The 24,912-nt window shown below is 42.0% G+C and overlaps 2 protein-coding genes across 3 annotated transcripts; both read right to left on the reverse strand.

Annotated features, from left to right (window-relative positions):
• Window positions 1–1,577: 1,577 nt before the first annotated feature.
• Window positions 1,578–4,194, reverse strand: crp.4 (C-reactive protein, pentraxin-related, gene 4). 2 transcript variants are annotated; one of them, NM_001142251.1, is given in 3 exon segments: window positions 1,578–2,468; window positions 3,846–3,904; window positions 4,087–4,104. In NM_001142251.1, coding segments are annotated over 2 exon segments (717 nt in total). In that variant the 5' UTR covers window positions 3,901–3,904; window positions 4,087–4,104; the 3' UTR covers window positions 1,578–1,806.
• A 6,334-nt stretch (window positions 4,195–10,528) lies between these two features.
• LOC100498238 (cathepsin S-like) lies at window positions 10,529–17,624 on the reverse strand. Its single transcript, XM_031891631.1, has 7 exons — window positions 17,275–17,624; window positions 16,603–16,725; window positions 15,584–15,736; window positions 13,905–14,126; window positions 12,929–13,094; window positions 12,564–12,666; window positions 10,529–10,786 (listed from the first exon to the last, which is right to left on the reverse strand). The coding sequence occupies exons 1-7, from the start codon at window positions 17,404–17,406 to the stop codon at window positions 10,687–10,689; spliced, it is 999 nt and encodes a 332-aa protein (XP_031747491.1). The 5' UTR covers window positions 17,407–17,624; the 3' UTR covers window positions 10,529–10,686.
• Window positions 17,625–24,912: the final 7,288 nt, after the last annotated feature.

Genomic DNA, 24,912 nt, shown 5'->3' on the forward strand with positions numbered 1-24,912 from the left:
AGAGGATGCATACCGGTTTATCCCAAATCCTCCTGGGCAGGGTCGGTGCACCTGGTCAGCTTGCCCACCCTTTGGAACAGTCAGATTGGATACCACACTACTCAGGTTGACTAACTCTAGCATTCAGGGTCCCACAGCAACTATGGATCAGGGTTCAGATACTGCCTGCCTCCTATGTCTTAACCATGGCCCTACGCTAAGGCAACAGTGCCTGTATGGATGAATACTTACCACTATTTTCCTTGGTGGAGCCAAAACTGCTCTTGCTTCTTTCCGTCTCTATCTCCCTTTCCTAGAAAGTGCTCAACAAGAGTAACTATCTAACTGGTCCTCATTCACGGGGTCCCTGTCCCCAACTTCTCTAGAGTAGATGCAGACTCTAGGGTAAAATGCTTTACTGGGGCCCTGTTGATCCCAGGCTCAGTGGAACATCCACCTGGGTCAGCAGATGCAGCCAAAGAGGAAGACCCACCCCTTTGTCAAACACTATATTGGAGTGCAAAGGGTGGAGTCAACCTATAAACCAATAAGGCATCTCTAAACTGATACATGGGACTTTGCCCAGTAACAGCAAGACTAAGGAAGTTGTAGGGTTTAAAGCCATAGGAGCAGGTTAACCCTATGGATCCCTACATTTATGTTTGAGAACATGATGTTTAGGGCACATTATTTGCAAGTGGAAACAAAACTTGAAGAGGGGCAATTAAGAAGGTCAGGCAAGCATAAGGGAGATTTGAGGCACAATTAGGGTGATCAAAGGAAGAAGTAACTAGATCACACATTTGACAATAATAACCTCATAGGATTAGAGTCAGACTTAGGTATGTGGGGCTCACCAGGTATCCAATTAAGGGCCCACCACCCAGCCATCGAAGGGCTTACCACTCAGCCACAGCTGCCCCCTACTCCTGCTTTGCCCTCAGCCACCACAGCTCCTGTTCCACCACTATGCACCACAGCTCCCACTCCACTAAGCTACTTACTTCGCTATTGAAAATTAAAGATTGAGCGGGGAGAAGTGGTGGCTGGGGGTGGCTGCTGGTGGGCAGGTGGCAGGCCTCAACAGGGTTAGGGCCCTCCAGGATATTTCCTGATATCCCGGTTGGCCAGTCCAACCCTGCACAGGATTTGATAAGATGTTAGTTGAGTACCTAGAGTAGGTAAGCTTTAATTAGAGTCTCCATTTCCCAAGCATACACTATACTATGGGTAGTAGGGTACTAGCCAAGTAAGGTTTGAAGAAGCTTGGTGGTCTCTCAGTTCGGGTGTAGCTGAGTAAGTATCACCATAATATCAATGGCACACATTAATTGCAGATATCATTGCCAGATATCTCTCCATGCCACCTTTTATTAAATAAATATAAACTGCTCTGTACCACTTTTCAGCCCCAAAATGGACAAACTTAAAAAGCTCCATTGATCTAAATTACAGGTTGCATGGTTGAGATACATGTTTCAGCAGGCAAAGAGATTGGGTCATTCTAATTCTTCAACATTTTAGTGTAGCCTGGCCATCACTGGACTGAATTGTGTAAAGGTCTAATGGGCCCAAGGGAGAAAAAAAATACTCACATATACTAATATGTAGCAGGTACTTTATTCATTATCAACATATGATGTAAATACAAACAGAATTGATTTAAATGTTATCAAAATAAGGGGAATTAGGAGGCTACATGTTATCCCTGTAGTCTATTGCATCTTTATTCTGTAACTGCCTGATTTCCAAGATGACCAAGAGCTACAGTAAAATTAGTAAAGTTAATGGAAACAATATTAAGGTTTAAGGTACAGTAATTACTTTTCATTCATAGCACTTGGCAAACAATCCATAATGGTGCTCAAGCGCTTTACACTGGCGTTTAGGCTGGGAAGAGGCTTGGCCTCTTAGCTCATATTGCAGTGATCTCCAGCTGAGGATATTACCAGTGAAATCCATATTGGCAAACAGAACCTTCTGTATATGATCTGGGGTCAGTACATAATCCCACATGTGGACGTCACTTATCTCACCCACAAAGGACTGATCAACATTAAACCCACCACCGAAATAGTCCTGTTCCTGCCCCAGGATAATACTAGATGGGGAACCAATAGATGATGCCTTTTTGGAAACTGTTCTTGGATACAATTTCCCATCGATCCAGAGCTCAATCACCCCAGAGGCAGAGTCCCAGCTCACACAGGTGTGTTTCCACTCAGTAGCACTGGGATCAACTTTGAAAACATTTTCTTCTTGGTTAATATAAATGGAAAATTGGTTTGGAGGCTTGGGAAAAATGAGAAACGCATTGTCCTGGTCTGGACTACGAGTGGCCAAAGAGAAGAGGGGATGAAATCGAGTGAGGGATGTGTAGGATCTCAAGCAAACGGTGAGAGTCTTCAGTGGCTTTTCTACCTTTGGCTTCAGGATTGCGTACGTTGTTACTGACGGCTTAGGAAAGAGAAAGACATTGCCAACCAAATCTAAGTAACATGGAAAAAAAGAAGAAATTATTATTCATCACTTATCCTTGATGTAAACTTTCTTATTACTTTCTAAACATGGCCAATTCTCATGAACATTTCAGTTGGTCTTCATCACTTATTTTTTTATATTTTTTTATATAATTTGCCTTCTTCTGACTCTTTCAGTCTTCCAAATAGGGGTCACTGACCCCAACAGTCCATAAACTATTGCTCTGTGAGGCTACAATATTATTGTTATTTAAAAAAAAATTCAGCTGTTCTCCTATTTTTTGAATTGGATACCAAGATATGCCAATTCAGAACACTAGGGTAATTTGGACACTAGCAACCAGATAGCTGCTAGCTGTTCAAATTCCAATTTGCTGAACAAAAAGCTAAATAATTCACAAACTACAAATAATAAAAAATGAAGACCAATTACAAACTGTCTCAGATTATCACCCTCTACACAAATGGGAAGTGAGGGGGGAGGTGTAATAGAAACATTCAAATATATCAAGGGAGGTAATGGCAATAAGGAGGAAGAAGTAGACAGATTGATCCAAATGAGGTTGCAAGTAGGATGGAATTTCATATGCACAGGCCAAGGTTTCAGACACTCAACAATCATTACGTGGACACAACTGTCAATGTTCAAGCAAAGAGAAAACATACAGGGGATACTAACACAGAGCAAAGCTCAAGCCTATACACCCAGAAAGTAAGAATCCATGCTAGGATAAGTCAGAGACCTTAATGTACATGCTGGAACCTAATATTTTCATTGGAACTTGCCTAGAAAGAACAAATGTAAATGGGCACTTAAACATGCTAAAGGAATATGTATGAGATGGAATAGTACAGGGCTATGTGTCCAGCAGGAGCAGAGAACTAAGGATTCATTTACATGTAAGAACCTTTTTTTTACTTGCACTTCATATCTTGTGCCCTTGTATTAGCCACAAAGTAAGTCAGTTATCTAATTTTATACCATATGGGTGGCATGTGTGTAGGCGCCCTTTGTCCCAACCCTATTTTGGCATAATTCCCTATGCATATGAATATGGGAGGCCAGTTGGGGGTCCCTGCCCAGCCAGGGCACAGCTTCAGTCTCATATGAATGTTCATTCACATAAACTTAGGGAGAGAGGGAGAGAGCCCTTCCAACAATATAACATTATAGGCAGAATGATGTACATAGTCTTGCTTTCCTTCTTTCCCTGTTGAGTATTATCATCATAGGAATGTGCTATTGGGGGGATATGGATAATTATTTATTGAGCCTGACTCTGACCCTCCCATCTTTTCCTTTTCCAAGATAGACATCTCTTGCTTTGATGCACTCGTGCCATGATGGACAGAAAGAATAAAGCTTTGACAGAAAGACAAACTTACCTTCTTGTGCAAGAGATCCGGCAAGAAAAAGAAACCACAGAACAAACTTCTCCATCTTCCTAAAGAAACACAAAAGTCTTTAGTGTTACATGGAGGGAGAAAATCAACTTACATTATATTCCTGTAGGGAATATTCCAACAGTTAATCTTTATTTTTTCCCCCAAATTGGTCCAACCCATTGGCCGTTACTGAAACAGTTTAAACAAACGGTGAATACAAAGCAGACAGAGAATGACTTACCCCACCATTGTCCAGTTCCCATACAGAATAGAGTGAAACTGAAATTGGCTCAACACAATAAGAGGAAGAATGAACGCCACAGCCGGATGCCTAGTGGGAAATCTCTGTTAGTCTTGCTGTAATCCTTAGAAGATGCTTTTGAAATGAAGTGCAAAAAGGTGCAAAGTATTCTGTAGCTAAATAGTTGCTTAGATATTAGACCTGGGCAAAATCCGGACATGGTTGGTGAGGATCAAAACTGACACTTATCATTTACAGTAGGGGGTACATTATCCCTTATAATACATGAGTGATACTCAGAGTTCCCTGTATAACTCAGCCTGCAGCCTTGTGCCTTTATATGGTCACAGAACCCCTCAGTGGCTGCTAATATCCTTATCATTTACAGTAGGGGGTACATTATCCCTTATAATACATGAGTGATACTCAGAGTTCCCTGTATAACTCAGCCTGCAGCCTTGTGCCTTTATATGGTCACAGAACCCCTCAGTGACTGCTAATATCCTTATCATTTACAGTAGGGGGTACATTATCCCTTATAATACATGAGTGATACTCAGAGTTCCCTGTATAACTCAGCCTGCAGCCTTGTGCCTTTATATGGGCACAGAACCCCTCAGTGACTGCTAATATCCTTATCATTTACAGTAGGGGGTACATTATCCCTTATAATACATGAGTGATACTCAGAGTTCCCTGTATAACTCAGCCTGCAGCCTTGTGCCTTTATATGGGCACAGAACCCCTCAGTGACTGCTAATATCCTTATCATTTACAGTAGGGGGTACATTATCCCTTATAATATATAAGTGATACTCGGAGTTCCCTGTATAACTCAGCCTGCAGCCTTGTGCCTTTATATGGGCACAGAACCCCTCAGTGACTGCTAATATCCTTATCATTTACAGTAGGGGGTACATTATCCCTTATAATATATAAGTGATACTCGGAGTTCCCTGTATAACTCAGCCTGCAGCCTTGTGGCAAAACTCCTCATTGGCTTTTAATAATATCATTTAATCTAAGGCTAGTCCAGAAAATACGTAATATCAATATGGTGAAGACAAACACCATTTTTATATTGCTAATGGCCCTGTGCTGGATTAAATAAAACCCCTGCAGTTTCTTTGAGATGGTTATTTAATTGATTTGCCATAAACTAAACTAAAAAATAAGTATTCAGGCCTGTCCAACATGTCCTTGCAAAACCAAGGGTATTTAGATGAAGTTGTTTTTCCCTTTACTGCTTTCAGTAGATGTTGGAACGTTGTTGGTGGAACTTGCTTCCATTAAGCTACAAAATCATTAGTGAATGTGGGCAGTGGGGCAGTGGGTGCAGTATATAGATCTTGTATAGATCTTGATTTGCCCATAGTGACATTGTCATATTATAATAGAAAATGGCCTTAACCTAAACCATAAAAATCCCTAGATCCTTATTTCTCCTCCATTACACTTTAAAGTTGGCATTACATATTCAGGGGGGTAGGGTAGGGTTCTTCTGGCATCTGACAACCCAATACTCTTCCATCAGATTCCCAGATCATTTCTGATTCTCATATTGAAGTGACCTTTACGTCACAATCCTGGCACTATACAAGGCTAACATTTGTACCAAACCTCCAATGAGAGGCCCAATTAAATGGTCCACTGCGCTCAGGAGGATTGTTTTCTGCCCAGAACATGGTTGGGTAACTTAAGAAATACTGTAGGATGTACAGAATGATGCAGATTTAGACTTATGTTCTCAACCTTAGCAATAACAATTATATACAGGGAACTATTTTTCGTTGCTGTATGTGAATTGGTTAGGCTTGTGATCACTAGCGTAACTAGTCTCATAATTATCATTAGTACAGAAGAACAGGAACAGCACCTCTTGTCTTTGTAGATTAAAATGCCTTTATTGCAACATTTTTTTAGGGCAAACAACAATAGCTGCTATTGTTGTTTGCCCCAAAAAAATTTTGCAATACAGGCATTTTAATCTACAAAGACAAGAGGTGCCGTTCCTGTTCTTCTGTACCAGGATATGCCGATGGAAAGTGGCCATTGGGGAACCTGCACTACTTCTAACTAATCACAAGGCTTGGTGCTGACTACTACTCTCATAATTATCATTAGCCATACTCATCATCTCAGCTCTCATACCACAGATCTTCCCTGCTAAAGGGCTGTGGGTGCCTTGGGCTGGTACAGAAGCCAAAACATAATGTACAACGTTTCTGCCCTACTTCTTTAGTTAGGCTCCTATAAGAGACTCACTGTGAATTGTAGGGATTCTGAAGAAGCTTCTCTTCTGAATTAGTGGTATTTCACTATGCAAGACATACTGTATGTGTCTGTTTATTCTGAGGCACATATATTTTTTGAGTTTGTTATAAAGAGGTGAGTGGACCTCTATCATATCTATGGCAGCAGCCTAATTAGGCATTAAGGACTTTTCCATACATGTGCAATTATTTCAAATTATTTGTGCTTACTAAAGCTGAAACACCTAACCATTAGTAGCCATGGTTCAGCTGAAGGAATTTGTCTGGCGCCTTGCAACACTAACACTAACTTGTTTCCTGTTAGAAAATGCACTTGCTTCATGTGAATTGCTATAAACATTAAGTCTAAGACTAAAATAAGAGCTCACACCTCACTGCTTTTTGGAAATGCATGCAGAGTTTTATTTCTGTGCAAAAGGTGCTTATATTAGGTGCATACATTAGGCTATTTTCCTACTAGCCATTGCATAATGGTTGATCCAGGGACTGGTCCGATTGCCATCTTGGAGTCAGGAATGAATTTTTTCCCCTATGAGGCAAATTAGAGAGGCTTCAGATGGGGTTTTTGCCTTCCTCTGGATCAACTAGTAGTTAGGCAGGTTATATATAGGCACTTGATGGACGTGTGTCTTTTTTCAACCTAGCTTATTATGTTACTATAATGAAGCCTTAGTCGAGCATTCATTTGGGTGCAAATCCAACAGCCACACAGAAACTGCAAAAGTATCATGCCAATAAGGAAAGAATAGTCAGAGAAGCCGTTCCAGCTTTCAACAGTTGAGGGTAAATCTTTTTTATGACTTCAGCTCGCCAAGTAATAGAATGTTTTGTCTATAGATTATTTCATTACTATTCATTATAAAGCTCCAACACGATGGCCAACAGATATTATTTATACATTGACTCTAGCCCTGCCTCAGTTGACCTTATAATCTACAGTATTTTCCCTACCACAAACAGTGGGGCCACTTTCATTAGGACTGTACTAAACTGCCTGTATGATATCAACTCTAGCAGATTGGCAGAAAAATAGTTCTACTCAAATATGAGAAGGACATTCTCCATGCAGTCTTGGTTGAAATCAAAACCAAATTTTAACTGCTTACTAATCCCTCTCTAAGAATGGTTTATAGCATCCAGCAGCATAGAGCACACAGGGTGCACAATTTGTTTACAGGAAAACAGTGAGTTAATGTGTTCCAGTAGTCTAAATAAAAAGGCTCAGTCTGTAGAATAGAAGACAAAATCAGTTGTTTGGTCTCAAAGTCCAAGGCAGCTCCAAAATACTGACTATTTATTGTTTTGCAGTATTTGGTTTTGTATAGTAAGTAAAAGTAAGTGAAATAAAAGTAATAACATGAAAAATGAAGGAACATTTCACTGACAGTAAATTGTAAGGTAAATTAATTGTAGGGGTATGCTATAGAGCCCCTCAAGTTAGGGAAGAGTTTGGGGCAAGTCTTGATAACAAGGGGTTTTAATTGCAAGCTTAGAAACGTGTTATGATCTCAGCCTGGCAATTAAAGGCCAGTAAGCTTGACGTATGTGGTGCGCAAGTTATTTGAAGGCTTGTTAAGGGATCACATATAAAATTATGTACTGGATAATAGCATTATGAGCAGTAATCAGCATGGCTTTATGAAGGACAGGTCATGTCAGACCAATTTGATTGCTCTTTATGATGAGGTAAGTAAGAAGCTGGACAGTGGGGATGCAGTAGATGTGATCTATTTGGATTTTGCCAAAGCATTTGATACAGTGCCCCACTAATAAGGTCTGTTGGTCTTTGTAATGCTGTTTGCACATGGATAGAAAACTGGCTACAGGATCGGGTACAGAGGGTGATTGTTAATGGTACATTCTCTACTTGGAATAAGGTTCTCAGTGGGGTCCCTCAGGGTTCTGTACTGGGTCCACTTTTATTTATCTTGTTCATGAATGACTTAGGGGAGGGGATTATAAGTAATGTATCAGTGTTTGCAGATGACACAAAACTCTGCAGACCAGTCAATTCTATCCAGGATGTGACATCCTTGCAGCAGGATCTTGACCAACTGGCAATCTGGGCAGCTAAGTGGCAGATGAGGTTTAATGTGGATAAATGTAAGGTCATGCACCTGGGATGTAAAAATATGCCCCCACTTATACCCTTAATGGGACTGCACTAGGCAAATCCATAATGGAGAAGGACCTTGGAGTCCTTGTAGATAATAAACTTGGCTGTAGCAAGCAATGCCAGGCAGCAGATGTGAAAGCTAACAAGAGCTTTTTCTAACCCTCTTTTGGGCTTTCTGAAATGGAATTGATCCCTTAGGGGAATGCAGAAGAGGCACCTGTCGAGGGCACAACGATGTGTGGGGGGGGGCACTAGGCAGGTACTATGTCTGCCTACCACTAGTCCAGGCTCGCTTGCCCCTGCCGCCACTTGTTGCCATATGCTGCCCCCCCCAGCATGCCCATGCAGGGGAGGAGGGGAGGAGGAGGGCATGGTTGCCGGTTGGGTTGCCTAAGGTGCTTGGCCCACCTCTGGGTGAAAATTTTTCTACAGCTTTTTTTAGAATCTTTTTAAATTTTGAGTTGCTAATGAATTTGTGGATAATGTTTTCAATTCAAAGTGACCTTATTTTAAATTGAATTGTGATTTGATTAATGTTCTAGCCAGCCAGTAATCGTGGCAGTGTTTTTTTCTTATTGGAAATTGAGGCCGATAAAACTTACTCTTTGTTCATGTTCTTATTTAAGAGTTTCTGCTTCAAGTAGGATTTGTATTCCACCTTTATTTTGATATTGTACCTTGTGCTTTGCCCACAGGGACCTCTGGGGATTGGTGGTTTCAAAAAGACTAACTCTAGAGCACCTAAGGTAACACCATGTTTTTAGTACTGTTAGCACATTAAACAGTGAGAGCACCCATTAATGGCTCCCCAAGCACATTCTATAGTGAGATGCAGTCAGTAATGGCACTCTCTATACTGCAATTCTACACTATGTGCAGGCCTAGGGCAATCTGCCAGGGTGTCAATACAGGGACTGTAGGGGATGCAAATATGGTTTATGCTTGCCTAGGAAAAGCTGCAGCAAAAGATGCAGGACAGGAACACCAAAGATGTATGTCTTCTACCTACCATAAATATCAAACCAACTGGTCTTTATTTATCAGTCTGAAAATGGGATCCTTTTTTGAATAATGCCACCAAAAGCAATTTACAAATCTCTTGGCACCATGGCAGACATAAAAAAATCCTTGAAGACACCAACACTGTTTATGGAACTGGCATGCCACAGGGCATATCACCCCTGTTATCAAGCAAGTATGTGGCTAATCTTTTAGTCTTGCCCACGTATCACATATTGGTGTGTAGGCGCTATCTCAGTGCATTGTGCCCGAGTTTGAGCTTTTAGAAGGAGCCAGAGCTACACATTAAAACCTATTGTTTCTCCTACTCCCATGTAACTGGAGGAGTCCCAAGCCGGACTTGGATTTCTTACTATTGAGTGCTATTCTGATACCTACTGGGAGCTGCTATCTTCCTCCCTTCCCATAGTTCTGCTGATCATACAAAATATTGTTTTTGTGGATCCAGTATGGCACAGTAAAGCAATATCCACTGTATAACTCACTTCCCAGATATAGACATCTTGTTGTGGGGGACAGAGAATCATAACTCACATCTGAACTTATTTTGGTGGTCCATTCCCATTTCCTGACTCTCAGAGAGGAGAGTGGCCTCAAACATTTCACTTTCAATCCCCAATTTCAAGTGTTTGCAGGTATTGTAAAGAGTTTTATTATCATAAGTGATCATAATGCATGAACTTAAGGTATAGAAAACATGTATTTTGGCTTACAAATATAGCAGAACTTACAGGACACTAATAATTGTTATGCAGTGATAAAGATTTTTATATTACAGGTATAGGACCCATTATCCAGAATGCTCGGGACCAAGGGTATAAGGGGTCTTTCTGTAATTTGGATCTCCACACCTTAAGTCTACTAAAAAATCAATTAAACATTAATTAAACTCAATAGGATTGTTTTGCATCCAATAAGGATTATTTATATCTTAGTTGGGATCAATTACAAGGTACTGTTTAATTACTACAGAGAAAAAGATAATCAGTTTTAAAATTCAGAATTATTTAATTAAAATGGAGTCTATGGGAGATGGGCTTTTTGTAATTCGGAGCTTTCTGGATAACGGGTTTCTGGAATGAATGATGCATTTGAATACAAAAGAACATTATAGAAACATAAACACAAACGGAGACATGAAAGCATTAGCAGAATCCAGCTGGCCTATTTCTAGTCTGCCAGGACCAGGCGTCACACAATGGGATAGGCAGCTTTGTTGGCAATGCCACAATGGTTGTTGCGGTTTCGAGCCATTTTAATGTATCCTTTGTCTCCAAAGCCTGCTCCCCAGCTGGAAAAAAAATAAAATATCACCTCTTATAGACTCCATTTAAGTCAAATAATTCAAAATGTTATAACATATTTCCTTTATCTCTGTAATAATAAAACAGTACCTTGTACTTGATCCCAACTAAGATATAATTACCCCTTATTGGGGCAGAACAGTCCTATTGGGTTTATTTCATGGTTAAATGATTCCCTTTTCTCTGTAATAATAAATCAGTACCTGTACTTGATCCCAACTAAGATATAATTACCCCTTATTGGGGGCAGAACAGCCCTATTGGGTTTATTTCATGGTTAAATGATTCCCTTTTCTCTGTAATAATAAAACAGTACCTGTACTTGATCCCAACTAAGATATAATTACCCCTTATTGGGGGCAGAACAGCCCTATTGGGTTTATTTCATGGTTAAATGATTCCCTTTTCTCTGTAATAATAAAACAGTACCTGTACTTGATCCCAACTAAGATATAATTACCCCTTATTGGGGGCAGAACAGCCCTATTGGGTTTATTTAATGGTTAAATGATTCCCTTTTCTCTGTAATAATAATAAAACAGTACCTGAACTTGATCCCAACTAAGATATAATTACCCCTTATTGGGGGCAGAACAGCCCTATTGGGTTTATTTCCTGGTTAAATGATTCCCTTTTCTCTGTAATAATAAAACAGTACCTGTACTTGATCCCAACTAAGATATAATTACCCCTTATTGGGGCAGAACAGCCCTATTGGGTTTATTTCATGGTTAAATTATTCCCTTTTCTCTGTAATAATAAATCAGTACCTGTACTTGATCCCAACTAAGATATAATTACCCCTTATTGGGGCAGAACAGCCCTATTGGGTTTATTTAATGGTTAAATGATTCCCTTTTCTCTGTAATAATAATAAAACAGTACCTGTACTTGATCCCAACTAAGATATAATTACCCCTTATTGGGGGCAGAACAGCCCTATTGGGTTTATTTCCTGGTTAAATGATTCCCTTTTCTCTGTAATAATAAAACAGTACCTGTACTTGATCCCAATTAAGATACAATTAATCCTTATTGGAGGCCAAATAATACTAGAAGAAACAATAACAAGGAAAAGCAGGACAGAGCTGGTGTAGAGTCAGGAGCAGGATGGTGTGGGCATAGAGACAGGTACAGGCAGGAGTGGGAAAGAGTGGGCAAAGAGACCAGAGCAGGAACAGGACCAGAGCAGGACTGGAACAGGACTAGAGCCAGAGAGGACTAGAACAGGACTAAAACCAGACAGGACTAGAACAGGAATAGGAGTAGGAAGAGGAGCCAGACAGGACTGGAACAAGAACAGGACTAAAAGCAGGGAATAGGAATAGGAGCCAGCAAGGGAGAAAAAAACAGGGATGTGCTACAGTGCTCAGGCTAACAGAGTCCAATGCTGAGGCAAAGGAAGTAAGGTGGGAACTGGGTTTAAATAGGGCAAAGTCAGCTCTGATTGGCTGACCCTATCTGATCAATAAGGCTGATGGAAATAGATTGGAAAAGCCAGGTGAAAGGTAATGAGCAAGCCTGCTAGCAGCTCACCTGGCCTAGTAGATAGGGAAAGCAACTAGAAACCTTGATGTTCCTGGCTGGGATCCCATCAGATCCTTAAAACACTTCATTAAAACATTTATTTCTGCTTGATGAAATGTCATGTGGGTGTTACTGTGATCTATGCTCAGCTTTGAACTGGGACTAAGAATTATACAGGGGCTTCTCTTTTGAATTTGCTCAAACCCCAACATCCCTTTAGGTTGCCATCTGTCTTACCTGTTCTTAACCAGCCAATAGTCCATGCCCTGTTCTGTACCATAACCAACCACAAGCACATTATGGTTTGTAGTCGAGATGCAAGATGGATCATAAAAAACACCTGTCAAAGAAAGAAACAGAAATCCACAAGAAGGTAAAAGTGGATATTTTCCTATCTAGATTGTACTGTGTGTGTGTGAGCAGGGCCCTTCCCTCTGGCACTCCTCTATAGTGAATTACTCTCTTTTGCGCCATAGGCTACTGTAAAGGTGATCTTTTGAGTTAAGTTTTTGGGGAACCTAAAGTTCGAGCGCTGGAATGTTGGTGGGTGGAAACCCTATGTTACAGGGACAGGACAGTATTACACAGGCTTTGGCTCGCACCTGACTTGTACATACGGAACCCTGCACTACTGCTGTTTATGGCAACAGACACGGGTCCTACAGTTCCTACAGCTTTCATAAGCATCATTTCATCTCGAGCAGGAACTCTTTGGAAATCCTTAATGAGTCCAATTTTGCTTGGCTTCTTCTTTTTGCACTTTTCTTCCTAGTGGGGAATACCAAAAAGAAATCAGATCAAAGCTCATTCGCACTATCTATTATGTCATCATTATTATTATTATGTATTATTTATATATGAACTAGCAAACAGTGTAGAGATGCGTTACCTATAGTAGAAATTCAGTCTAACCCGATTTTTAAGTCACTAATTATCTCTTTATGGAGGACTAGAGCCATTCCTGCATGAATAACATGGTAAGAATAGTGCTTGAGTTGTACCCTGTATATAATATGGGTAAAAAAAATGATTGTTCATGAAATCATCAAAATGTCATTAGAATCAGTTATTGTAAGGCCTGTTGCAGATTAGCATTTATGTGATTGATATTTAGTGATGAGCGAATCTGTTCCGTTTCGCTTCGCCGAAAAATTTGCGAATCTTTCAAAAGATTCGCGAAACGGCGAAAAATTAGTGAAACTGCGAAAATGTTGTGTGACAAAACAAATTGTCGCCCGCGACTATTCTTTTGTCGCCCACGGCTATTCTTTGTCACCCCCGGCTATTCTTTTGTCTCCCGCGGCTATTCTTTTGTCGCCCACGGCTATTCTTTTGTCGCCCACGGCTATTATTTAGTCGCACGGCTATTCTTTTGTCTCCCGCGGCTATTATTTCGTCACACGGCTATTCTTTTGACGCCCGCGACTATTCTTGGACTAATTTTTCCACTGCAAATTTTTTCATCCGTTTCACGAAACAATCTGCCAATGGCAAAACGCGGAAATTCACCGCGAATCCATGCCTGGCGAAACATTTCGCCCATCACTATTGATATTCATCTTTCCACTAAATTATTACCTTTGCTGTGTATGGGTAATTGAAATCCTCCAGAATGCCAGAATTCTTCATGTACATGAAGGAAGAACGTAAAGTCCCCCCCTTACAGCCTTTGTTTCCTTCAGTGTAGGAACAATCCACCAGTTCCTGGGGGCTGAATGTGACCAGTGAGCCCGTTTTCTTTTTCACTTGGCATTCCAGGGCCCCCACGGCACTGAAAGCATAGCAAGATCCGCACTTTCCCTGTTTTGAAAGATTTAAAAAGAACTGAAAATGGAAGTGATATACAAAGATAAAAGCACAGTAGATAATGTCTTCAGTTATCATACCATCATTTCTATCTGAATTCCCCTTAGTTTCACTTCACAATGCACTATAATATTGGGAAATACACAACTATGTTATATTTAGGGTCATATACTAACAGTCTAGTACATATCTAGTATTGTAATTATACCAATCAACAATTCCCAAGCTCCAGCCCAAAATTATTGAAGCATCAGTGAGGGTTTGTTGTTCCCATCTTTTAAATAAGATCAAGCTTGGCCATTAAGTGTGTGAGATACATCAGATCAAGTACAAAGAACACAATATTATTAAGGTCTTGTGAACTGAGGACTTTTATTTTATTTTAATTTATTTATTTTGCGACAACCAGTCAGCCTCCTGCTACATATGACAATATCATTAAATAGACAAATATCCTGATAAACAGTATATTCATTTGTCTGAGAAGTCTGAGCAATTTAGACTTTTAGGGGATGCATAAAAATAATTACTTGGGTGGCATTATTGATAATCAGTACTGGGTCTATCAGTGCTGTTTTGATTAATGGGAAAAAGGGGCAATTGCCCAGGCCCAACCCGGACTGGGGGCCCACCATCAGACCTTCCATCTTCTGTAACTTTTGATTGAATCCTCCAGAAATGGCAAGAGATTAGCCTAACTGTTATTTTACTTTTAATTAGAATTAATGTCCCTTAAGGATAAATATATTCTTAATAAAAGCTGGTATTTGTGATTACAGTTTATATTTCCCCACCATTATTGGTACAGTCTGGCACACCTGCACATTAAATCTATTTCAGTAAGCTCAGATTTTTTCTGTATTTTTTTACTTTTTTTACTGCATTATTGTATTCAAGCTCCCCTGCTTGAGAATAACCCTATTGAAATGTATTGGAGCAGTTGTGGGGGCCCACCAATGAGATCTTTGCCCTGGGCCCACTGGTACCTTTTAGCAGCCCTGGGGTCTATTAGTACTGATCTGGGTCTGATTCTAGAGAAGGTCATTGGACGAAAAAGACTTAAAAGAAGAACCCTTGTACCTTCAACTGAAATGGCCTCATTTTATTTATCCAACCTTGTTTTAAAGGCAGCTTTTTGGGGATGTCATCTTAACATACCTTATGGAAGGGTCTATAGCCACCCTTAAACAGTTCACTTTGATTTATATTAGAGCCAAGCTTCCTGCCTACCTTTCCTGCTCCTAGTGCAGGTCAGACTATTGCCTTACTCATCAAGAGTCAATTAATCTGTGTGATTTAAAAAACAGGCACACGTTAAAACAATGCCAGCCTTCTCTTAATGCATTTTGGCTAAATACAAAGAGTGCAGACTGTGTAACTGGCTATTCTAGAAGTATAAATGGCTTTATGGCATTAGATATTTATATATATAGAGAGAGAGACACACATACCTGACTTCTTACACTAGTGACACAGCCTTTGGTTCTCCAGTCTATTGATGCCGGTATCTTAGCTTCTAATAACTTTGGTTCATGGGTCATGTTGGCCAGTGAATGGTCTGATCCAGCACAACCTGTCAATGTCGCCTTCACCTCCTCACCTGTCTGGCACATAATACAATGTTACACAATCACAGTGATACACATTGGCTGTTATAATAATAGTTTTATAGGGAGATTATGAGTGTATGATATTAAGAGATTGAAAACATTTTGCTCTTCAGCATATACAGTATCTCTGGCAGGACTGAGGAAGAAAGTACCCTCAGAGAGAGAAGGGACGCCATCAACTATAAAAAAAAAAGCATTTTAGCAGCCATCTTGAGGAAGAGACCCTTCAGGCAGCTATGATGAAAGGAGCTCTTGAATATCTTAGGGGTAGGAGCTCCAACCCAGACTAGAGAGATTGTTCTTCTGCCAAACCAGCTAGCTGTCTGAAGCCCAGAAAAGGACCAACTGCTGAGAGTGCCCGCCCTAAGACGTTTCCTCCAAAGTGAGTACGCCTGAGAGTGTCACAATATGTAAGTTGGGAGTGTACTAGCAGGTATATAGGGCTATCAGATAATAAAAGGAAATATTAATAACAAAAGCCTTCTATTGTGCCTTCTTCCTGGGATAAGCTGCTATTTCCAATGCCAAAAGGCACTTTGAGAAAGTAGTACAAGCAGGGTGCAGGGTGTGCTACAGTTGAGCCTGTATGGATTAACATTGCCCTTATGTGCTGAATGTGCTTCAGGTGTTTTTAATTCTACAGCACTGCCTTCTTTTATATAACAATTTATGTCCCATAGATGGATTTCAAATTATTTGAAATATGTTTTGTATTGAATATACAATAAATTATTATTTCTAAGCAAATTATGTCAATACCCTTGAGGTTAATGCATATCATATGCCTTAGTATTCATATTTTTCAATTTTAACACTACTAAACACCAGGGAACCTTTGCATAGAAGGTTGGAGTTCTTACCATATCTCCCAGATGGTTCATCCCAACCTCATAAGTGTGGAGTCCCAAGGAATATTCCAAGTTATGGACTGTGATAAATTTCAGTGTCTCCTCCCAGATGGTCCGTCTGGCACGTTCCTCTTCCTGGGAATTGTAAGGGGTTGTTGATATCATTGAACATACTAGATAATGGTAAGTTTGCACCTCTTATTAAATCACCCCCCCAAACAGTATAATGAATTTCATTTACCTTGCATTCTACCTAGAAATACAGGTATTTGAGATATTTAGTCAGAATGGCTTCATCTTATCTACTAACACTATGGCAAGAGATAGACTTCATTAAAGAATGATCAAGGGCCTGGTCAATTGCCCTTTTATTAATCTTAATTACTGTGTGACTATATTCCATCATTGCCAAGTAGAAGCCTAAAGGTAAACACTTGTGTTCAGTTCTATATGTTGTTGTGGAATTGTACTTTATGATCAGCCTGAGAGTTTAATTAATTTGTATTTCCAATATTTGTACATAAAGGCCATTATGGAATGACATGCTATAATGTTTTAGTCTGTTATTCTGACCACTGCCTGATTGTAAGGATCATTGCTCCTAAAAAAGCTTTCATTTGCTGCAGTTACATCTAGATTTCTACTTATTAAATTGCAAGTCTTTAGGCCTAATGAAGTCCTTACCGTATCCTTATAGCTCTTCTGGTGAGTTTTAACCCACAGCTGCCAGTGAGTGTCCAGGGTGGGATCAGGGGCCGAGTGAGCCGGGATCAGTAGGGAAAGCAGAGCCACAAGGCAGATGCCGGATGGTCCCATGGTCTCCTGATGCAAGAGCCTATGTAAGAGTGAGTGTGCATGAGAATTCTATAGAATAAGATGAGGAGCATAAGCTGAGGAGAGAAAAGAGCCGCTCTACCTGCACAGTGAGAGGAAGATCCTGGGGAGCAGAACTTTCCAACAGCCCATTGTGCAGCCAACCTGCAGCTTTATACTGGTTTGTGTGTGTGGGGGGGGGGGTCTTGTGTTCCCCTCAAACAGGAACCTGTGGTTGTAGCAGCAAATATCTGTCCAAGAGGTGAGATATAAAAGATGCAGGCCCTAATCTCACTTTGACAATGTCTGACAGACCTGTTGCCGCTTGCACTGCAAAAATATTTTTATAGAGCGAGTTTTGCTTGTATATATTAATAGATGTTCATAATTTGTCTAAGCTGCTTATGTTAGAATCAATCAAAAAAAATGTGACTCTCCAAAAAACTCTTATGTTTGATCATCCATTTTGGTAATGAATTTGGTTGTCTTTTAAGCAGCCTCCCATATCATGTAATTAATTTCTGTAGATGATAATTCAGAATTGCGCTGCATACCCAATGTGAGGTCTGTGTTCTAGGTTTGATTCTAGCCAGTGTAATCATTGGTATGTTCACATGTGTTTCTTCCCACAGGCCAAAAACATTCAGCAAGGTTATCTGGCTTCTGGTAAATTGCCCACAGTATGTTATAGGGACCCTGCATTGTAAGCTTTACTGGGGCAGTAATAAGAATTATGTACCAGCGCTGTACTTCTTTACTAACCACACTGCCCCCATTGACTCTACATAAATTAATAATGATCTAATATCCACTAAATCACTCAATACAGTAATTCTTAACAACGCTGACTTCCTACCTGGAGCCCACTCTCACATTATTGACACATGGGAAGGCACAGGAATGCAGACTGTAGGCAATTGACTAAATCCTTGGGCTAAGGAGGTCTTATCCTTTAATGACCTGCAGAAAATGCATCAGAATGCCTTGACATTTTTTGAATACCTCCAACTAAGACACTTTCTCAAACCATGTTCTGACAACGCCAAAATAGCTTTGCCCACACCATTTGAGTTAATTGCTAGAAAAGGACTCCCACAGAAAGGTCTAATTTGTAAAATCTATTAAATACTTTCAGACCCACAGGCTGACCCACCTCGTAGACACCCAGATACGATCAAATGCTTTTCTGACCCAACCTTTAACAGACCAGGATTGAGCCTTTATTTGGGAAAATGCTAGAATGGCCAGCTGCTTTAGACAAAGAGAATGTATCTACAAGATCCTTATGATTTGGTATCATACTCCAGTTAAACTTCATTCTTTAGTTCCTGACCACCCTTCTTGGTTTCAGAGCTATTGAGTAGAATAGTACGCACTCCTATCCCAGCAAACCCTGCACTTTTCTGCTGGGCAAACCATTTCCAAAGTTCCATAAATCTACTCAAATTTTAATTAGCTGCTCACCTTTCAATAGCTGCAAAATGGAAAACCTCCCTGCCTCCCACCTTAATCAAAATAAAAAGTGGAATTAAATCAGGTATTTGAGTCGGGTATTGCTAAAATACATAACCTAATCCCTTATTTTCTAGACATGTGGAAACTCTTGGACTCAGAAAACTGAGTCATTGTTCTGCTCAGTTCATCTATTTAAACTCTTTCTCCTACCATATGATTTCAGTTTTCAGAAACAGAACTTTAACCATTTTTATTGTATTATTAGAACTGTTATTAGCTTTTATTAGTACAGCTCGCTACCTCCTCTTTTCTGTGGTTAATCTGGTAATAAGCTTATTCCTACATTATTTTACTACTCCCTATGCAATGTTTACTTCCATATAACATGTCTAACCACTGTAAGTCAACGTCTATACATTCAGTAAAGTTAAAGTTACACACAATTGTGCAGCCCTATTTAGATATTTAGGAAAATCCTGCACTGGTTTCCTTGTTTTTGGGTCTTTGTCTCCGCTAAATGGGAGGGCAGGTACACTATACTATAAATCACACACAAAAATAGGATTTATTTTCAGCACATTTGACAGGAGCAACTTCACATAATATTGCAAATTGTTTGGTCTCTCATTGGGGGAGTAACAGTTTATCTTTATTGGTACAGTCTGGCACACCTGCACATCAAATCTATTTCAGTAAGCTCAGACGTATTCTGTATTTTTTACTGTATTATTGTATTCAAGCTCCCCTGCTTGAGAATAACCATATTAAAATGTATTGGAGCAGTTGTGGAGGCCAGCCAATGAGATCTTTGCCTTGGGCCTACTGGTACCTTATAGCAGCCCTGGGGTCTATTAGTACTGATCTGGGTCTATTACTAGTAAAGGTGATTGGACTAAAAAGACTTACAGTAAGAACCCTTGTACCTTCAACTAAAAAGTCCCCATTTTATTTACCAAACCTTGTTTTAAAGGCAGCTTTTTGGGTGTCACCGCACTCAACGTGCTGGGAGTTTCAGCAAGTTAGCTCGATGGGGATGCTGGGAGTTTCAGCAAGTTAGCTCGTTGGGGATGCTGGGAGTTTCAGCAAGTTAGCTCGTTGGGGATGCTGGGAGTATCAGTAAGTTAGCTTGTTAGGGATGCTGGGAGTCTCAGTAAGTTAGCTTGTTAGGGATGCTGGGAGTCTCAGTAAGTTAGCTCGTTGGGGATGCAGGGAGTCTCAGTAAGTTAGCTTGTTAGGGATGCTGGGAGTCTCAGTAAGTTAGCTTGTTAGGGATGCTGGGAGTCTCAGTAAGTTAGCTTGTTAGGGATGCTGGGAGTTTCAGTAAGTTAGCTTGTTAGGGATGCTGGGAGTCTCAGTAAGTTAGCTCGTTGGGGATGCTGGGAGTCTCAGTAAGTTAGCTCGTTGGGGATGCTGGAAGTCTCAGTAAGTTAGCTTGTTAGGGATGCTGGGAGTCTCAGTAAGTTAGCTTGTTAGGGATGCTGGGAGTTTCAGTAAGTTAGCTTGTTAGGGATGCTGGGAGTCTCAGTAAGTTAGCTCGTTGGGGATGCTGGGAGTTTCAGTAAGTTAGCTCGTTGGGGATGCTGGGAGTCTCAGTAAGTTAGCTTGTTAGGGATGCTGGGAGTTTCAGTAAGTTAGCTTGTTAGGGATGCTGGGAGTTTCAGTAAGTTAGCTTGTTAGGGATGCTGGGAGTCTCAGTAAGTTAGCTTGTTAGGGATGCTGGGAGTTTCAGTAAGTTAGCTTGTTAGGGATGCTGGGAGTCTCAGTAAGTTAGCTTGTTAGGGATGCTGGGAGTCTCAGTAAGTTAGCTTGTTAGGGATGCTGGGAGTCTCAGTGAGTTAGCTTGTTAGGGATGCTGGGAGTCTCAGTGAGTTAGCTTGTTAGGGATGCTGGGAGTCTCAGTGAGTTAGCTTGTTAGGGATGCTGGGAGTCTCAGTGAGTTAGCTTGTTAGGGATGCTGGGAGTTTCAGTGAGTTGGGTTGTTGGGGATGCTGGGAGTTTCAGTGAGTTGGGTTGTTGGAGATGCTGGGAGTTTCAGTGAGTTGGGTTGTTGGGGATGTTGGGAGTTTCAGTGAGTTGGGTTGTTGGGGATGCTGGGAGTTTCAGTGAGTTGGGTTGTTGGGGATGCTGGGAGTTTCAGTGAGTTGTGTTGTTGGAGATGCTGGGAGTTTCAGTGATTTGGGTTGTTGGAGATGCTGGGAGTTTCAGTGAGTTGGGTTGTTGGGGATGCTGGGAGTTTCAGTGAGTTGGGTTGTTGGGGATGCTGGGAGTTTCAGTGAGTTGGGTTGTTGGGGATGCTGGGAGTTTCAGTGAGTTGGGTTGTTGGGGATGCTGGGAGTTTCAGGGAGTTGGGTTGTTGGAGATGCTGGGAGTTTCAGTGAGTTGGGTTGTTGGAGATGCTGGGAGTTTCAGTGAGTTGGGTTGTTGGAGATGCTGGGAGTTTCAGTGAGTTGGGTTGTTGGGGATGCTGGGAGTTTCAGTGAGTTGGGTTGTTGGGGATGCTGGGAGTTTCAGTGAGTTGGGTTGTTGGGGATGCTGGGAGTTTCAGTGAGTTGGGTTGTTGGGGATGCTGGGAGTTTCAGTGAGTTGGGTTGTTGGGGATGCTGGGAGTTTCAGTGAGTTGGGTTGTTGGGGATGCTGGGAGTTTCAGTAAGTTGGGTTGTTGGGGATGCTGGGAGTTTAAGTGAGTTGGGTTGTTGGAGATGCTGGGAGTTTCAGTGAGTTGGGTTGTTGGGGATGTTGGGAGTTTCAGTGAGTTGGGTTGTTGGAGATGCTGGGAGTTTCAGTGAGTTGGGTTGTTGGAGATGCTGGGAGTTTCAGTGAGTTGGGTTGTTGGGGATGCTGGGAGTTTCAGTGAGTTGGGTTGTTGGGGATGCTGGGAGTTTCAGTGAGTTGGGTTGTTGGGGATGCTGGGAGTTTCAGTGAGTTGGGTTGTTGGGGATGCTGGGAGTTTCAGTGAGTTGGGTTGTTGGGGATGCTGGGAGTTTCAGTGAGTTGGGTTGTTGGAGATGCTGGGAGTTTCAGTGAGTTGGATTGTTGGAGATGCTGGGAGTTTCAGTGAGTTGGGTTGTTGGAGATGCTGGGAGTTTCAGTGAGTTGGGTTGTTGGAGATGCTGGGAGTTTCAGTGAGTTGGGTTGTTGGAGATGCTGGGAGTTTCAGTGAGTTGGGTTGTTGGAGATGCTGGGAGTTTCAGTGAGTTGGGTTGTTGGGGATGCTGGGAGTTTCAGTAAGTTGGGTTGTTGGAGATGCTGGGAGTTTCAGTGAGTTGGGTTGTTGGAGATGCTGGGAGTTTCAGTGAGTTGGGTTGTTGGGGATGCTGGGAGTTTCAGTAAGTTGGGTTGTTGGGGATGCTGGGAGTTTCAGTGAGTTGGGTTGTTGGAGATGCTGGGAGTTTCAGTAAGTTGGGTTGTTGGGGATACTGGGAGTCTCAGTAAGTTAGCTTGTTAGGGATGCTGGGAGTCTCAGTAAGTTAGCTTGTTAGGGATGCTGGGAGTCTCAGTAAGTTAGCTTGTTAGGGATGCTGGGAGTTTCAGTAAGTTAGCTTGTTAGGGATGCTGGGAGTCTCAGTAAGTTAGCTCGTTGGGGATGCTGGGAGTCTCAGTAAGTTAGCTCGTTGGGGATGCTGGAAGTCTCAGTAAGTTAGCTTGTTAGGGATGCTGGGAGTCTCAGTAAGTTAGCTTGTTAGGGATGCTGGGAGTTTCAGTAAGTTAGCTTGTTAGGGATGCTGGGAGTCTCAGTAAGTTAGCTCGTTGGGGATGCTGGGAGTTTCAGTAAGTTAGCTCGTTGGGGATGCTGGGAGTCTCAGTAAGTTAGCTTGTTAGGGATGCTGGGAGTTTCAGTAAGTTAGCTTGTTAGGGATGCTGGGAGTTTCAGTAAGTTAGCTTGTTAGGGATGCTGGGAGTCTCAGTAAGTTAGCTTGTTAGGGATGCTGGGAGTTTCAGTAAGTTAGCTTGTTAGGGATGCTGGGAGTCTCAGTAAGTTAGCTTGTTAGGGATGCTGGGAGTCTCAGTAAGTTAGCTTGTTAGGGATGCTGGGAGTCTCAGTGAGTTAGCTTGTTAGGGATGCTGGGAGTCTCAGTGAGTTAGCTTGTTAGGGATGCTGGGAGTCTCAGTGAGTTAGCTTGTTAGGGATGCTGGGAGTCTCAGTGAGTTAGCTTGTTAGGGATGCTGGGAGTTTCAGTGAGTTGGGTTGTTGGGGATGCTGGGAGTTTCAGTGAGTTGGGTTGTTGGAGATGCTGGGAGTTTCAGTGAGTTGGGTTGTTGGGGATGTTGGGAGTTTCAGTGAGTTGGGTTGTTGGGGATGCTGGGAGTTTCAGTGAGTTGGGTTGTTGGGGATGCTGGGAGTTTCAGTGAGTTGTGTTGTTGGAGATGCTGGGAGTTTCAGTGATTTGGGTTGTTGGAGATGCTGGGAGTTTCAGTGAGTTGGGTTGTTGGGGATGCTGGGAGTTTCAGTGAGTTGGGTTGTTGGGGATGCTGGGAGTTTCAGTGAGTTGGGTTGTTGGGGATGCTGGGAGTTTCAGTGAGTTGGGTTGTTGGGGATGCTGGGAGTTTCAGGGAGTTGGGTTGTTGGAGATGCTGGGAGTTTCAGTGAGTTGGGTTGTTGGAGATGCTGGGAGTTTCAGTGAGTTGGGTTGTTGGAGATGCTGGGAGTTTCAGTGAGTTGGGTTGTTGGGGATGCTGGGAGTTTCAGTGAGTTGGGTTGTTGGGGATGCTGGGAGTTTCAGTGAGTTGGGTTGTTGGGGATGCTGGGAGTTTCAGTGAGTTGGGTTGTTGGGGATGCTGGGAGTTTCAGTGAGTTGGGTTGTTTGGGATGCTGGGAGTTTCAGTGAGTTGGGTTGTTGGGGATGCTGGGAGTTTCAGTAAGTTGGGTTGTTGGGGATGCTGGGAGTTTAAGTGAGTTGGGTTGTTGGAGATGCTGGGAGTTTCAGTGAGTTGGGTTGTTGGGGATGTTGGGAGTTTCAGTGAGTTGGGTTGTTGGAGATGCTGGGAGTTTCAGTGAGTTGGGTTGTTGGAGATGCTGGGAGTTTCAGTGAGTTGGGTTGTTGGGGATGCTGGGAGTTTCAGTGAGTTGGGTTGTTGGGGATGCTGGGAGTTTCAGTGAGTTGGGTTGTTGGGGATGCTGGGAGTTTCAGTGAGTTGGGTTGTTGGGGATGCTGGGAGTTTCAGTGAGTTGGGTTGTTGGGGATGCTGGGAGTTTCAGTGAGTTGGGTTGTTGGAGATGCTGGGAGTTTCAGTGAGTTGGATTGTTGGAGATGCTGGGAGTTTCAGTGAGTTGGGTTGTTGGAGATGCTGGGAGTTTCAGTGAGTTGGGTTGTTGGAGATGCTGGGAGTTTCAGTGAGTTGGGTTGTTGGAGATGCTGGGAGTTTCAGTGAGTTGGGTTGTTGGAGATGCTGGGAGTTTCAGTGAGTTGGGTTGTTGGGGATGCTGGGAGTTTCAGTAAGTTGGGTTGTTGGAGATGCTGGGAGTTTCAGTGAGTTGGGTTGTTGGGGATGCTGGGAGTTTCAGTGAGTTGGGTTGTTGGAGATGCTGGGAGTTTCAGTGAGTTGGGTTGTTGGGGATGCTGGGAGTTTCAGTAAGTTGGGTTGTTGGGGATGCTGGGAGTTTCAGTGAGTTGGGTTGTTGGAGATGCTGGGAGTTTCAGTAAGTTGGGTTGTTGGGGATACTGGGAGTTTCAGTAAGTTGGGTTGTTGGAGATGCTGGGAGTTTCAGTAAGTTGGGTTGTTGGAGATGCTGGGAGTTTCAGTGTCCTATATAACTGGCAGGGCCGGATGGGATTCATCCCAGGGTATTAAATGAGCTGAGCGCTGTGATTGCCAAACCTCTTCACTTAATTTTTCAGGATTCATTGAGGTCTGGCATGGTGCCAAGAGACTGGCGGATTGCTAATGTGGTGCCGTTATTTAAAAAGGGATCCCGTTCTCAGCCTGAAAACTATAGGCCTGTTAGTCTGACATCAGTAGTAGGAAAACTTTTGGAAGGGGTAATAAGGGATAGGGTACTTGAATACATTGCAGTTCACAATACTATTAGTTTGTGCCAGCATGGTTTTATGCGTA

Source organism: Xenopus tropicalis, chromosome 8 (assembly GCF_000004195.4).
Source record: "Xenopus tropicalis strain Nigerian chromosome 8, UCB_Xtro_10.0, whole genome shotgun sequence".
Taxonomy (NCBI): domain Eukaryota; kingdom Metazoa; phylum Chordata; class Amphibia; order Anura; family Pipidae; genus Xenopus; species Xenopus tropicalis.

What these genes read in the sequence shown, in the direction of transcription:
- LOC100498238 (XM_031891631.1), bottom strand. Translation starts at nt 17,406, where the DNA reads ATGGGACCATCCGGCATCTGCCTTGTGGCTCTGCTTTCCCTACTGATC. An exon ending in AGAAGAGCTATAAGGATACG is followed by an intron (nt 16,726 to 17,274) that starts GTAAGGACTTCA and finishes TACAATTCCCAG; the next exon opens with GAAGAGGAACGTGCCAGACG. An exon ending in TCACTAGTGTAAGAAGTCAG is followed by an intron (nt 14,127 to 15,583) that starts GTATGTGTGTCT and finishes CTTTCAAAACAG; the next exon opens with GGAAAGTGCGGATCTTGCTA.
- crp.4 (XM_012954026.2), bottom strand. An exon ending in CGGATCTCTTGCACAAGAAG is followed by an intron (nt 2,469 to 3,845) that starts GTAAGTTTGTCT and finishes CATGTTACTTAG; the next exon opens with ATTTGGTTGGCAATGTCTTT.